This window comes from Corythoichthys intestinalis, chromosome 9 (assembly GCF_030265065.1).
Source record: "Corythoichthys intestinalis isolate RoL2023-P3 chromosome 9, ASM3026506v1, whole genome shotgun sequence".
NCBI classification, from domain to species: Eukaryota; Metazoa; Chordata; class Actinopteri; order Syngnathiformes; family Syngnathidae; genus Corythoichthys; species Corythoichthys intestinalis.
Genome location: NC_080403.1, coordinates 21,907,992 through 21,921,789, shown reverse-complemented (window position 1 = coordinate 21,921,789; position 13,798 = coordinate 21,907,992). Strand labels below are relative to the sequence as shown.

Sequence of the window (13,798 nt, the reverse complement as noted above, 5' to 3'; positions counted from 1 at the left end):
TACGCCAAACATATCGTTTGGCATTGTGGCCAAAAAGTTCAATTTTGGTTTCATCTGACCAGAGCACCCTCTTCCACATGTTTGGTGTGTCTCCCTAGGTGGCTTGTGGCAAACTTTAAACGAGACTTTTTATGGATATCTTTGAGAAATGGCTTTCTTCTTGCCACTCTTCCATAAAGGCCAGATTTGTGCAGTGTACGACTGATTGTTGTCCTATGGACAGACTCTCCCACCTCAGCTGTAGATCTCTGCAGTTCATCCAGAGTGATCATAGGCCTCTTGGCTGCATCTCTGATCAGTTTTCTCCTTGTTTGAGAAGAAAGTTTGGAAGGACGGCCGGGTCTTGGTAGATTTGCAGTGGTCTGATGCTCCTTCCATTTCAATATGATGGCTTGCACAGTGCTCCTTGAGATGTTTAAAGCTTGGGAAATCTTTTTGTATCCAAATCCGGCTTTAAACTTCTCCACAACAGTATCTTGGACCTGCCTGGTGTGTTCCTTGGTTTTCAGATTGCTCTCTGCACTTTAAACAGAACCCTGAGACTATCACAGAGCAGGTGCATTTATACGGAGACTTGATTACACACAGGTGGATTCTATTTATCATCATCGGTCATTTAGGACAACATTGGATCATTCAGAGATCCTCACTGAACTTCTGGAGTGAGTTTGCTGCACTGAAAGTAAAGGGGCCGAATAATATTGCACGCCACACTTTTCAGTTTTTTATTTGTTAAAAAAAGTTTAAATTATCCAATAAATGTTGTTCCACTTCACGATTGTGTCCCACTTGTTGTTGATTCTTGACAAAAAAAATTAAATTTCATATCTTTATGTTTGAAGCCTGAAATGTGGCGAAAGGTTGTAAGATTCAAGGGGGCCGAATACTTTTGCAAGGCACTGTATATATATATCTGTGTAAAATTGTTACCTGAATGTGCTGATACCATCCCCGAATAGCAGGCGACTGATGGGCCGGATTCGGCCTCTGCTCGCCAGATCCGCATAGCAATTACACCCGCTTAACGTCAGTACGGCAGATGTGGCCCGGTCAGCAAAATGACAGTCCAAATGATAGGTTACGCACTGTTCCAGGGCGGACCATGTACACCGGACGTGCTCAAACTCCTGCTTGTTGTCAGTGCGCCAGATGCGGCCCGGATCAGCACTATGACAGTTTTGCCCACAGATGGGTGAGCCTTGGACCAGGTGCCGCTGATCATCGTCAGCAGCTTACTTAAACCGGTCCTTGGCGTCATATGTTGCCAGATCAACAACTCACCTACAGGTATGTGACTTTCAGCTAACAAAGAATCTAATCCTGACACGGAAGCTCATTTTTGTGGTTTTCCCCCTAGATCCTGTACTGCTTGCCTGGCAAAACGCCTGCCTGTCCGTTCACCTGTTCTATCACCAAACTGCCCACTGGATTCTTTGGACACTATCTACCACCCCCTCTCATCGTCAATGAATTAGGTCCCCCGTTACCCCAGCATCTTAACAAATACAATATGTTGTTTACAGTCTAAAAATGGGTTATCTTTAATGTTGAGTTTATTGTTACAATTAAAATATTATGTGAACAAACAATGTTATATTGTTGTGTTGTATGTTGCATTAATATGTTAGCATTAATAAATGGCATGAAAAAGAAGTGTTGTAATTAGTGCTTTTAATAGACAAATTTAATTCGCAATATAAACACATGGACAAATTGAATACTGAACACGGTTTTGATACAAATCTGGCACAGACTGGGTAACATGTCTGCCATTTCCGGGCCACATACATTAATGTCATGTCTGCTATTTTGGACCAGTTGTGGCCCAAAATTGGTTGCTGATCCGGCAAGTGACTCCTTACTGAGTTTGGGTCATTGTTCAAAAAGACACTGGAGTTTATTACTAAGTTGGACCGAAATTTGCAGTACATCATTCTAGCCCATGTCCGCTCCAGTTATATTTTCTATCTGGGATATGCCTAAAAATAGGCAACCCCTCTTTAATCATTTTGATATTTTTCTAAAATATTAAAATAATACAAAAAAATAAAATCTTATTTCTATATTTTTGATGATTTAATTGAAATAAAAAATATTGAGATTTCATTTAAATCAAAAATATTGACTAAAATGAATATTGTGGATAAATCTGAATACATACAGTAATATCTTTAATATGCATTTTGAAATACTGTTGTTAAAATCAAAGTACGTCTAGAATTTTCCATTTACATATATTTTGTCTGCTGAATACAGTTTACATTTTTTAAACCTGTTTTTTTTTTTTAGTTTGTTTAATATTTGAAATGTTTATTTACAAGAAATTGATTTCAATATGTATATTTTTAAAAGATTATCTAAATATTTATTTTATATAGTCTCTGGTAAATTACCAGCATAAAATAAAAACAAATAGAAAACATTTCTATATGATCTTAATGATTATTATTTCATGAATATTAAAATTTTTGATTGAAACAAATATTGTGGAGAATTCTGAACTTATAATATTCTACATAAATAAGCATTTTGAAAAACTGTTGAATTCAGTCTTCAATTTTCCTTTCATACTTGGTCTGTTCTATATTTCTTAAATATTTTTCATCAAAAATAGAATTTTATTTAATCTTAAACAAAATGTTTTTTGAAACAGCCAGTTTGGTTATTTGGATTACATATACGTACAGTACATGGGTCTTAATCGTTGGGAACCAAAGAATCTAAGCTGCTATTGAGCCAAATAAAATGTAGCCATACAAAGAAAATAGTCTTCACCTCCTCCTGTTTTTCTGATGACTGTGACTGAATACACAGACTACATCCTACTTGTCTCAAAAGACAAATGCCTCTACTTTAGATATTCAATGTCGCATAAAGCAACAAATGGGATGATGTTGAAATTGACACATAGCACGTGAAGGAGGTTGCATCAGAAGAGGAGGTGCAAAACCACAAATGTGCTTTGAGCCAAGCATTTTACATCCGGTCTGAGGTACATTTTGTCACCCGTTGATGGAAAAAAAGCTGCAGCTGCAGCAAATGCAGTAATATTATGAAACGTGTAAAAAAATATTTTTCATCTTTTGATACCTGACTGGTAACGCAAAAACGGATGGTTCTGTTTGCAAATTCACAATGTGAGCTGAATTTGAAACTTTTTTTTCTCACAAAAAGAGCTGACTATAGAGTAATGTTAACCAACTTTTTTATGTTGGTGGTGCAAAATCTAGTTTCTTTTTCATGTTCTCTCAGACGAATGTTTTAACTGGCAATGGAAGAACACACAATAGCACTGACTAGATGAAAAGATTAGAAGAGTAGATAAATGAAATGACACGAAGCGATACGATCACTTTGAAACATTTTATTATTATTATTATCATCTTCATAATGCTGCTTGCAAAAATAAAAAGAAGCGTTGTGACACAAAGAGTTGCCGCAGATGTAACAAATTACAAAAGATAGAAAAAGAAACGCAATCCGTCTCCTGTAGAGCAGACCTCATGTTGGGGAGCAGAAAAATAAAAACATTCAAATCAAATTAACATGAACAAACTGCAAAATAAGATGAAAAAAATAATGGAAGTAAAAAACAAAATAAAACAAAGTAAACGAAAGGAACATGTAACTAAAAAACAAACAAACAATAAAACAAGTCATCTGAAAAAAAAAAACACCACAAAAAAAACATAATAAAATAAACTAAAAAAAACAAACATGAAAATATAATGAAAATAACGATGTAAAATAATTAGAAAAATGAAATAAAGTTAATCATAAAATGAGATCAAAATACAAAAAACTCAATTTAAAAAGAAAAAACATCTCTATTTACTTATTAACTCAACAAACATCATTTACCTTGCTCATAAATAAAAAATGTCATTGGCTGATGGTCAATTGGCAAAAAAACAGTTGCTAACCATTTAAAATATTTATAGTTACTGACTTTACAAATAATATAACCACAATTGGCTTTTTTGTCTTTATTTTTATTCATTTATTTTTTGTACACAACTTAAAATGCTCAAGGGATTTAAAGAAAAATCAGCAAAATGCTTTAATGTCCATCACACAGGAGTTATAAACATAACTAGAAACCTATTAAAAAAAAAATAAAATAAAAAAAAGAAACAAACAAAAATTCAGCAAATTCCTAAAATTAACTTTACGGTGGGACAAAAATAAGCTTTTTATTTGAGGCAATGTGTAATTAAGTTATTATTAAGTTGAATTTTTTATGCCCTTCTATGAAATGATCTGTTGTTTGAATTAAAAAACAAAAACAAAACAAACACACACGCACTCACGCACGCTCTCAATGACTTCCATGTATGTTTAACCTTATGAACCTTATGTGAACTTCCTTATTCGATCCCATAAAAGTTGTATTTACAATCACACTGTGTGACAGCTCATTGGACCTCCAGGGGTCTTTTATTATTTCAAAATAATACCAAAACTAGGAGAAAAAAAAAGATTTTGTGTGTGTGTAACAATTTGCTGGCCTTAAAGGAGACATACAATTTTCCCCATCATGTCTTTCTCAGGTGTCTTCATGACACTTATGTGACATTCTTTACTCAAAACACCCCAAGGATCGAAAATAAAGACTTTGTCTTGATTTTTACAGCATATCCTTTTTACAGCATATTTCTTGCCACGTTGAAATTTTCTTGTTAGTTTAATTTCACACTTGATGGGTGGGCAGGCACTCCGGAGAGCCCACTTTTTGTACACAAACATTAGAAAGTCAAATTTTGCCACAATATGTCCCCTTTAAGCATAAACAGAAATGCAGGAGTAGGAGTAAATATCTCTCGACAGCAGAGGTGGGAGCAAGGCGGAAATAAATTAAAAGAGTAACAACAACAACAACGACAACAAGTTTTTTTTCTAATTAAAGCTGAATGGGGTCCCTGAGGGGACAAAAAGGACGAGCACTCCACAGCTCGGCCTAGCCTGCCACAAGTGGGGGTGGGGGGGTCTCGTAAGTGCTTATACAGGAAGTCACCCCCCAACCCCTGCCCACCCGTTAGGAAACAATGGCATGGAGCGGTGTGTTTGTATGTTTAAGTACACGTATGTACACAAAGGTAAAGGAGGGAGGGAAGGGAGAAAAGAGAGGGTCATTCGGGTCCAACGCTGGCCGTTCGGGGGCTCAGGTGAGGTAGAGGGGCTTGTCCCTGCCTATCATGCTGCCGCTGCCCCCAAGAAAAACAACAAAAGCAAAAAGTGAGACCGACATAGAAGAGAAAAAGGAATCCCAGTGATAACATGTTTGCTGCTTTTTCATTCATTTCAATGGGTAAGATGATTTGATATGCACATTTTTTGAGTTATACAATGGTGAAATTATCGCTATTATAAGCCATTTATTAACAATACTCAAAAGTAGAGTCTTGAAATACAGTTTTAACAAACTAACCAAATACAATGCAATTCAGTGCAATGGCAGAGAGCTGGGACAGGTTTGTTCACACATCGATGTTGCCATTGCGCTTTCAAATGTATAATCACAAGTGCTTAAAATGTAGTAAAATATGTATTCTTTTTATAATTTATGTAGCCTTGCTTTAGCCTGGCAGGGGGGTATATCCTGTACCACTTAGGGCTGATTTATGCTTCTGCGTAGCGGTGACGGCAGACCTACGCCGTCAGCGGAGACCCAATTTACGACCATACGCCGTAGCTTGACGTGCACCTCCACAAAATCCTGACTACGGGTCACGTCAAAGCATGGTAACGTTACCTCAATGGACTGTGATTGGTCTGCTCAGACAAACATTCTTGCGCTGCATTAAAAAATGGACCAAGCTGACGGGAGGATCATCAAAGAGGTCCGCAAGTACTACCACCTGTACATTGTTTCGTCCAGGCATTATAAAGATTGCCAAATGGCAAGCAATTCGTGGAAGGAGATTGCTGAAAATACAGGGCTGGAGGTCAGCGAATGCATAAAAAATGGAAGAACCTCCGAGACAAGTATGTGCGTGTTCGGAAGCGAATGGCCACACGAAGCGGTGACCCAGCTGGCCAAAAACTGCCAGCTTTTTATCACTTTATATCTTATTTTTCGCTTGGTACACTTTACCAGTATGTTTGCTGTGAGTCTGTGACTTATTTACATTTACACTTCAAGTATATGAAGAATAAAGCACAGGTTTGGTGTCAAAAGAGTTGTTTTGATGTTTAATTTTCAACAAAAGACAGTTTAAACACTTGATACATCATCACTGATTGAGAGTGCCTCGGTGCTTTTATGATAACGTGTTTACCATTGAGGCTTCCAACGCAGTTTGGAAAGTTCCATAGCCGCCAGAAAACTGCTATGGCTTCCCACTGGCTGGTTGTAGGACACCCAAAAAAATCGGGCTGGAGGGCTGTCCACAATGCTTTGCAGACCTCTGACAAAATGCTGTACAAGGCTGTATACGGCGCAGCAGGTCATCAAACTGGTCCTTTGACATTCGAAAGTGCATTTCCGCATTGAGACGCATTGGGCAAACCAGTGTTCTCCACCTCGACTTGTTTAGCGGTCGGACAGACCACCTCCGCAACCGTCTTTTGCGTCGCTTGTGCCTCAACATTTATATGATCAACATTTGATGTTCATTGCTGATGAGCTGAAGATCCACATTCAAGCGTTCCATCTCCGTTGCCATTGTTGTCTAACCGGAAGAAAACTAAAGGAATTCGACAAGAGTCCCTTAAAACCGTTCAAACACAGCACCACGCCCCCCTAGTGTTTGGTGGTAAATTATAGAGCAATGCGTTCCCTTGACGCAGAACTTCAAATGCTTATTGACGACAAAGGGTCTAGGCCGTCGTTACGCCATCACCGCAACGCAGAGGCATAAATTAGGCTTCAGGGAAACCCTGTATTTCATATATTAAGTCATTGGCTGTCACGGCGATAGATGCTTAATCTATTTTGACTGGTAGGCGGCGAATGGATAGGACGTCTATCGTCACCAATGGCACACTAGCATGATTATTCACTGCCAGCCAACCCAGTTCAGATGCATTTGATGTATATCACAGTCAATGGCAGTGAAAAAGTTAAGTCTTGCGTTCATTTGCACTTACCTGCAGTGGTTGCCGCACTCCCGATTGCAGTATTCCCCATCCCAGTCGTGTCCCGGAGCGACCCCCGGCCCTGGACCGGGACCCCCGGACCCTCCTGGAGAATGCGGGGCTCCAATGCTCTTTTGATACTCTGACTGAAGGTGGGGAAAGCCCTGAATGAATGAATGAATATCTATTTATATTATTTATTTGTGGAATTAATACATTTTAAATAATTCAAAATGTATTTATTCACATTTATTTCACCCTTGATCGAAAATCCTAGAGAAAACACTGAAAATAAAAAAAATATATATTTTAAGTTGTTTCATTTGTTTTCTGACAATTTATTTTCTATTTATTTAATTAAAAAATAAATACATGAAAACAATTTTTTGCTGTGGTACTGTTTGAGTACCGGTATTAAGATACTTTATGCAGGTATCATACTGAAGTCAAGAATTTTTGTAACAATATACTGATATCAAAGTTACAAGCTTTAACTACCTGTATCTCCAGAGTTAAAGCTTTGAAGCTTTAACTTTGACAGCACTAACATATGTTGTGATTTATACATAAAGGACATTTTAAGAGAATTTTAGCATAGAGGCAATGTGCGAACGCTACCTGTTGGCCAGGAGGCGGGGAGTGGAGCGGGGCCTGCAGGCCTATCTGGTGAGAGATGATTGGCTGGGATTGGACCTGCTGCATGCGGATTGGCTGGTTGAGCAGAGAGCTCTGGTGAAGAGACAGCTGTTGGTGGGGGTGGAGCGGCGGACTGATCTGGAAGGAGGAGGGCGGAGAGGCACTAATGCTGGGCAGCATCTGCGATTGGCTGAGCGTCTGTGAGAGGGTGTGGCGTGGGGCGTGGCCGGCGTAGCTCTGCAGGTCGGCCAGAGGGAAGGCCCCCGGGCCCAGGTAAGGGGATGAAGGCTGGGGAGGAGGCGGCACACTGTACAGGGAGGAGTTGGGCAACATGTGAGGAGACGCCTGGCTTGTTTGGGCACTTTTGGGCTCCGCCGGGTCGTTATATGTCTGCGAAAAAAACCCAAAACATTTGCTTTCCTTGACCTCATCAAAAACAAAATAGGTTGTAAAGTTGGAAATTATTTGAAAAAAGACGTATTCCAAGAATGAAGTTGAAATTATATGTGAAAAACTTGTATGTAAATAAAGTCATATTCCAAGTATAAAAATATTAAATCTGAAACTGGGTATCAACCAGTTCAGGGTGTACCCTGCCTCGTGCCCGAAATCAGCTGGGATAAGTTCCAGCACCCCCGTGATCCTTGTGAGGTTATGTAGTTCAGAAGATGAATCAACGAAAATTTTTATATGACAAGTTGACGAGAAATCACAAAAATTTATTACGAGCAAAATAAATACATAAAAAAACAATGGCAAGAAAACCATGAAAACTAACAATCGCTTCATTACAGGAAAAATGTGTTATGTATTAATTAGGGAAAAAATATAAATAAAATAATATAATAAGAATAAATTCATGGGAAAAACCTTTTAATCATCATTATTTTAAGATACAGTGGGGCAAATAAGTATTTCGTGAACCACCAATAGTGCAAGTTCTCCTACTTGAAAAGATTAGAGAGGCCTGTAATTGTCAACATGGGTAAACCTCACCCATGTAAGACAGAATGTGGAAAAAAACCCAGAAAATCACATTGTTTGATTTTTAAAGAATTTATTTCCAAATTAGAGTGGAAAATAAGTATTTGGTCACTTACAAACAAGCAAGATTTCTGGCTGTCAAAGAGGTCTAACTTCTTCTAACGAGGTCTAACGAGGCTCCACTCGTTACCTGTATTAATGGCACCTGTTTTAACTCATTATCGGTATAAAAGACACCTGTCCACAAACTCAGTCAGTCACACTCCAAACTCCACTATGGTCAAGACCAAAGAGCTGTGGAAGGACACCAGAGAAACAATTGTAGACCTGCACCAGGCTGGGAAGACTGAATCTGCAATAGGTAAAACACTTGGTGTAAAGTAATCAACTGTGGGAGCAATTATTAGAAAATGGAAGACATACAAGACCACTGATAATCTCCCTTGATCTGGGGCTCCATGCAAGATTTCACCCCGTGGCATCAAAATGATGACAAGAACGGTGAGCAAAAATCCCAGAACAACACGGGGGGATCTAGTGAATGACCTAAAGAGAGCTGGGACCACAGTAACAAAGGCTACTATCAGTAACACAATGCGCCGCCAGGGACTCAAATCCTGCACTGCCAGACGTGTCCCCCTGCTGAAGAAAGTACACGTCCAGGCCCGTCTGCGGTTCGCTAGAGAGCATTTGGATGAGCCAGAAGAGGACTGGAAGAATGTGTTACAGTCAGATGAAACCAAAATAGAACTTTATGGTAGAAACACAGGTTCTCGTGTTTGGAGGAGAAAGAATACTGAATTGCATCCGAAGAACACCATACCCACTGTGAAGCATGTGGGTGGAAACATCATGCTTTGGGGCTGTTTTTCTGCAAAGGGACCAGGAAGACTGATTTGTGTAAAGGAAAGAATGAATGGGGCCATGTATCGAGAGATTTTGAGTGAAAATCTCCTTCCATCAGCAAGGGCATTGAAGATGAGGCGTGGTTGGGTCTTTCAGTATGACAATGATCCCAAACACACAGCCATGGCAACAAAGGAGTGGCTACACAAGACGCATTTCAAGGTCCAATGACAACGACCCAACGACAGCCCCAAAACATCACTGCTCTAGAGGAGATCTGCATTGAGGAATGGGCCAAAATACCAGCAACAGTGTGTGAAAACCTTGTGAAGAGTTACAGAAAACGTTTGGCCTCCGTTATTGCCAACAAAGGGTACATAACAAAGTTTTGAGATTAACTTTTGGTATTGACCAAATACTTATTCTCCACCATGATTTGCAAATAAATTCTTTAAAAATGAAACAATGTGATTTTCAGTTTTTTTTTTCCTCCACATTCTGTCTCTCATGGTTGAGGTTTACCCATGTTGACAATTACAGGCCTCTCTAACATTGTCAAGTGGGAGAACTTGCACAATTAGTGGTTGACTAAATACTTATTTGCCCCACTGTATATGGATACATATTTTTAAGTCATAAATACATTGTAAACATGGGGGAAAAAGTTTTCAGTAATCAAAAGCAGAGGTATTGAATTTACGTTTGGGACAACTAACCTATCATTGAGCCATGCCGCCCAGAGTATTTTTAAAGGTGCTATGAAACATCTACAACAAGGGACTTTAAGATAACAGCAGACCATGTTTTGGACACAGATCCATCAAAAACCATAACAGAAAAGGCCTTTCTCAAGTGCCTTCACCCCACCCTCAAAAAAATAATATCTCCAAACAGAAGCTCATGTAACATCTGGAATGAGCTGCAAATTTTTGCAGTCTGCTAGCATGGTATCCATAGACTTTCCATTTTGTTGTTGACCGTTCTGTTATTCTGTCTACATGTACCAGCTAGCGTAGCACTAGAACGTTAGGCATGATCGTCAATTATGGTTGTGATGTGACACCCAGAATGCTGAAAAAAAAAGTGGGCCTGATGCATTGTTTTGGATGGACTAACTATGAATGGTAAAAGACTGAAATTTGAGTGTCAAAATTGTTTTCTAAATGTAAAATGACATTCGAGCAGTAGAACATTTTTGACATTGTTACCATTCGTTTAGACAGGGGTGTCCAAACCAGTCCTTAAGGGCTTCTGGTTTTTGTTCCTTCCTATCGAGCTTACGATTTAACCAATGAAGTTTCTACTACTACAAGCATCACCTGACTGCAATCAACTGATTTCACTTGTAAGACACCAGATTGGCGAAAAGGTGTTTTCATGTTGGAATGAAATCCAGCGCCCACTGCAGCCCTATGTGGAATAGTTTGGATATACCTGCCTTTTTGCAACTCTGGCCCCATATAAAATATAGGCAAGTCAGTAGATGAGTGTATAGTCCTCAAATGTTCACATTCCCATGCTTGCCAAACCTGTCCTAGTGTGTGATATTGTAACAGCATAGTGTGAAATATGCCAGCGTGAGGCGGCGTGCCAGCATAAGGCGACTTAGCACCACTAACAGCACGCGCCATTGTTTCAACTAACAATCAGGTCTCCGTGCCAGCGGTATTGCTGTGCCCCCTTTTTCTTTGCTATATATACACCACAACAAAATATACAACGCCCACATGCACTCACTGGAAAAAAAACATTGCATTTACTTACTTGTCTGATGATTGAGATAAATGTATGTTTTCAAATCGTAAAATATTAAATTGGCAACTATTTGAGCAAGTGATGTAGGTAAATAAGTCCCAATAAAAAGCTTTTACAGTACTGTAATATTTCTTGTGTGTGGATAACTAATTATAATACATATGGCGGAAAACACAGACAAGACTGAAAAAGTCGTTTCTGCTCTTGCGCTCTTCTTTAAAATAAACTGCTGTATTTTAAGCCAAAAGAACTGTTGTGTTTGATAGAGCAATATGTCTTCATGCTGCAATAGCAGATTCATGGCGCATTAAGCCCCCTAACTATTTTTAATTCGTCTGTTTTACCCTGGAAATCCCAGTTTACAGATATCGCGCAACCGCTTATGTTTCAACCCAGCCTATAAAAAGAAGGCAAGTAATTATATTTCTTATTCAAAATGTCTGTCATTTTTAGGTTAGAATCATTAATCGATGTTTAATATTTCGTTAAAAAAAAAAAAAAAAAAAAAAAAAACACTTAAAAAACTTCTTCACTCGCATATTTTAAACTTTTACAAATTACGTCACAATGAAAAAATGGCGTCTGTAAAAAAGTCACGGATATCTACCTCATAACTATGGCTTAATTTTATTTATTTATTTATTTTTTACTGTTTTTTTTACTGTCACATTTTCCCCGATATGTTAGATGATAAATAATCAATCCAAACAAAGAAAAAATGGAAAAAAAACGTTTAAAAGGGTAAATATGTGAAAAACAACATCGGCCATTCCTTGATGTCTGCGATTTCTGCATCGCGACCCCTTGTTATATTACCACGTTTTACCCATAAAATACCCATAAAATCCGGTTGTGGCCATTCACATCTGTGTCTTGGCACTCGATGATATATGCTACATGGAATTTTTGGAACGAAACAAGGTAAGTACACGATAATATCTCGTTAAAATCAGGGCGTCTTTAATTCTGCTCTCATCTCTAGTTAGGGTTTTGCTGTTTAAAAAAAAAAAAAATTTAAATGCCCTCCTGCTCAAAAGTTTTCTTCGCCCAGAAAATTGAGATTTTAAGCTATCTATCTATCTATCTATCTATCTATCTATCTATCTATCTATCTATCTATCTATCTATCTATCTATCTATCTATCTATCTATCTATCTATCTATCTATCTATCTATCTATCTATCTATCTATCTATCTATCTATCTATCTATCTATCTATCTCTATCCATCCATCCATCCATCCATCCATCCATCCATCCATCCATCCATCCATCCATCCATCCATCCATCCATCCATCCATCCATCCATCCATCCATCCATCCATCCATCCATCCATCCATCCCTCTCTCTCTCTCTATATATATATATATTAGGGCTGTCAAAATTATCGCGTTAACGGGCGGTAATCAATTATTTTTAATTAATCACGTTAAAATATTTGATGCAATTAACGCACAAATGCCCCGCTCAGACAGATTTAAATGACAGTACAGTCAAATGCCCACTTGTTAATTGTGTTTTGTGGAGTTTTGCTGCCCTCTGCTGGCGCTTGGGTGCGACTGATTCTATAGGCTTCAGCACCCATGAGCATCGTGTAAGTAATTATTGACATCAACAATGGCGGGCTACTAGTTTATTTTTGATTGAAAATTTTACAAATTTTATTAAAACGAAAACATTAAGAGGGGTTTTAATATAAAATTTCTATAATTAAATGCTGTGATCTGATTTTTTTTTTTTTTAAAGATATATATATATATATATATATATATATGAAAGTATACTATTTTCATTTGACTTCAACCAGGAGTGACACAAGAGCCAATAAAAAGTTGTTTAATGTCTGTCCGCTTGTGTTGGCTCATGATTCACGAAAAATATGCTTTGCTTTAGAATTTTAATGCATCCCATGCTTTAATGCATCGCAATGCATTGCCGAATCGAACCGAATCGTGACCCTCTGAATCGAATCAAATCGAATTGAATCGTGGCCTTCTGAATCGTAATCGAATCCAATCGTGAGGGCAGTGTCGATGCACACCTCTAATATATATATATATATGTGTGTGTGTGTGTGTGAGATATACGCAATATACATTAATTTATTATATATATATTAGATTGACTTTAGAAAACCCATGTCCAATTTAGGCTCATTTTGTGAAACGTGTCAGGAGCTGCTTGGTAAGTTTTGCTTTCTTATCTTGGCTAGATATGTCACGTTGCTTTAGCCTTTAAAAGTCTGTGTTGAGTGATCATCACACTAAATTAACTTGTAGTGTTAGCTTAGCGTTCGCGTTAGCATTAGCATTTAGCACAGTGACTCTGTGTCTTCTCAAACTCTTAGAAAACAGTTTACACACAGTTGGTGGCTTCCAGGTGAGTTTAACTGCAAATAATGTGCTGTTTTCCTACTGAGTGTGGATTATCATCATGAAAATGGTGATGTCATTGTAGACTTTACAGCTATGTGCTCGTCTGTCATGTTCATTTGAAAT

The 13,798-nt window shown here is 38.2% G+C and overlaps 1 protein-coding gene across 3 annotated transcripts in view; it reads right to left on the bottom strand.

Annotated features, from left to right (window-relative positions):
- Window positions 1-3,349: 3,349 nt before the first annotated feature.
- LOC130922420 (TOX high mobility group box family member 2) overlaps window positions 3,350-13,798 on the bottom strand; it is a 255,295-nt gene continuing 244,846 nt past the window's right edge. For all 3 annotated transcript variants that reach the window (XM_057847182.1, XM_057847181.1, XM_057847183.1), the window contains 3 exons: window positions 7,696-8,103; window positions 7,090-7,241; window positions 3,350-5,204 (listed from right to left, as the gene is read on the bottom strand). In XM_057847182.1, the coding sequence (XP_057703165.1) occupies window positions 5,162-5,204; window positions 7,090-7,241; window positions 7,696-8,103 (603 nt within the window). In that variant the 3' untranslated portion in view covers window positions 3,350-5,161. The remainder of the gene's footprint in view (window positions 5,205-7,089; window positions 7,242-7,695; window positions 8,104-13,798) is intronic.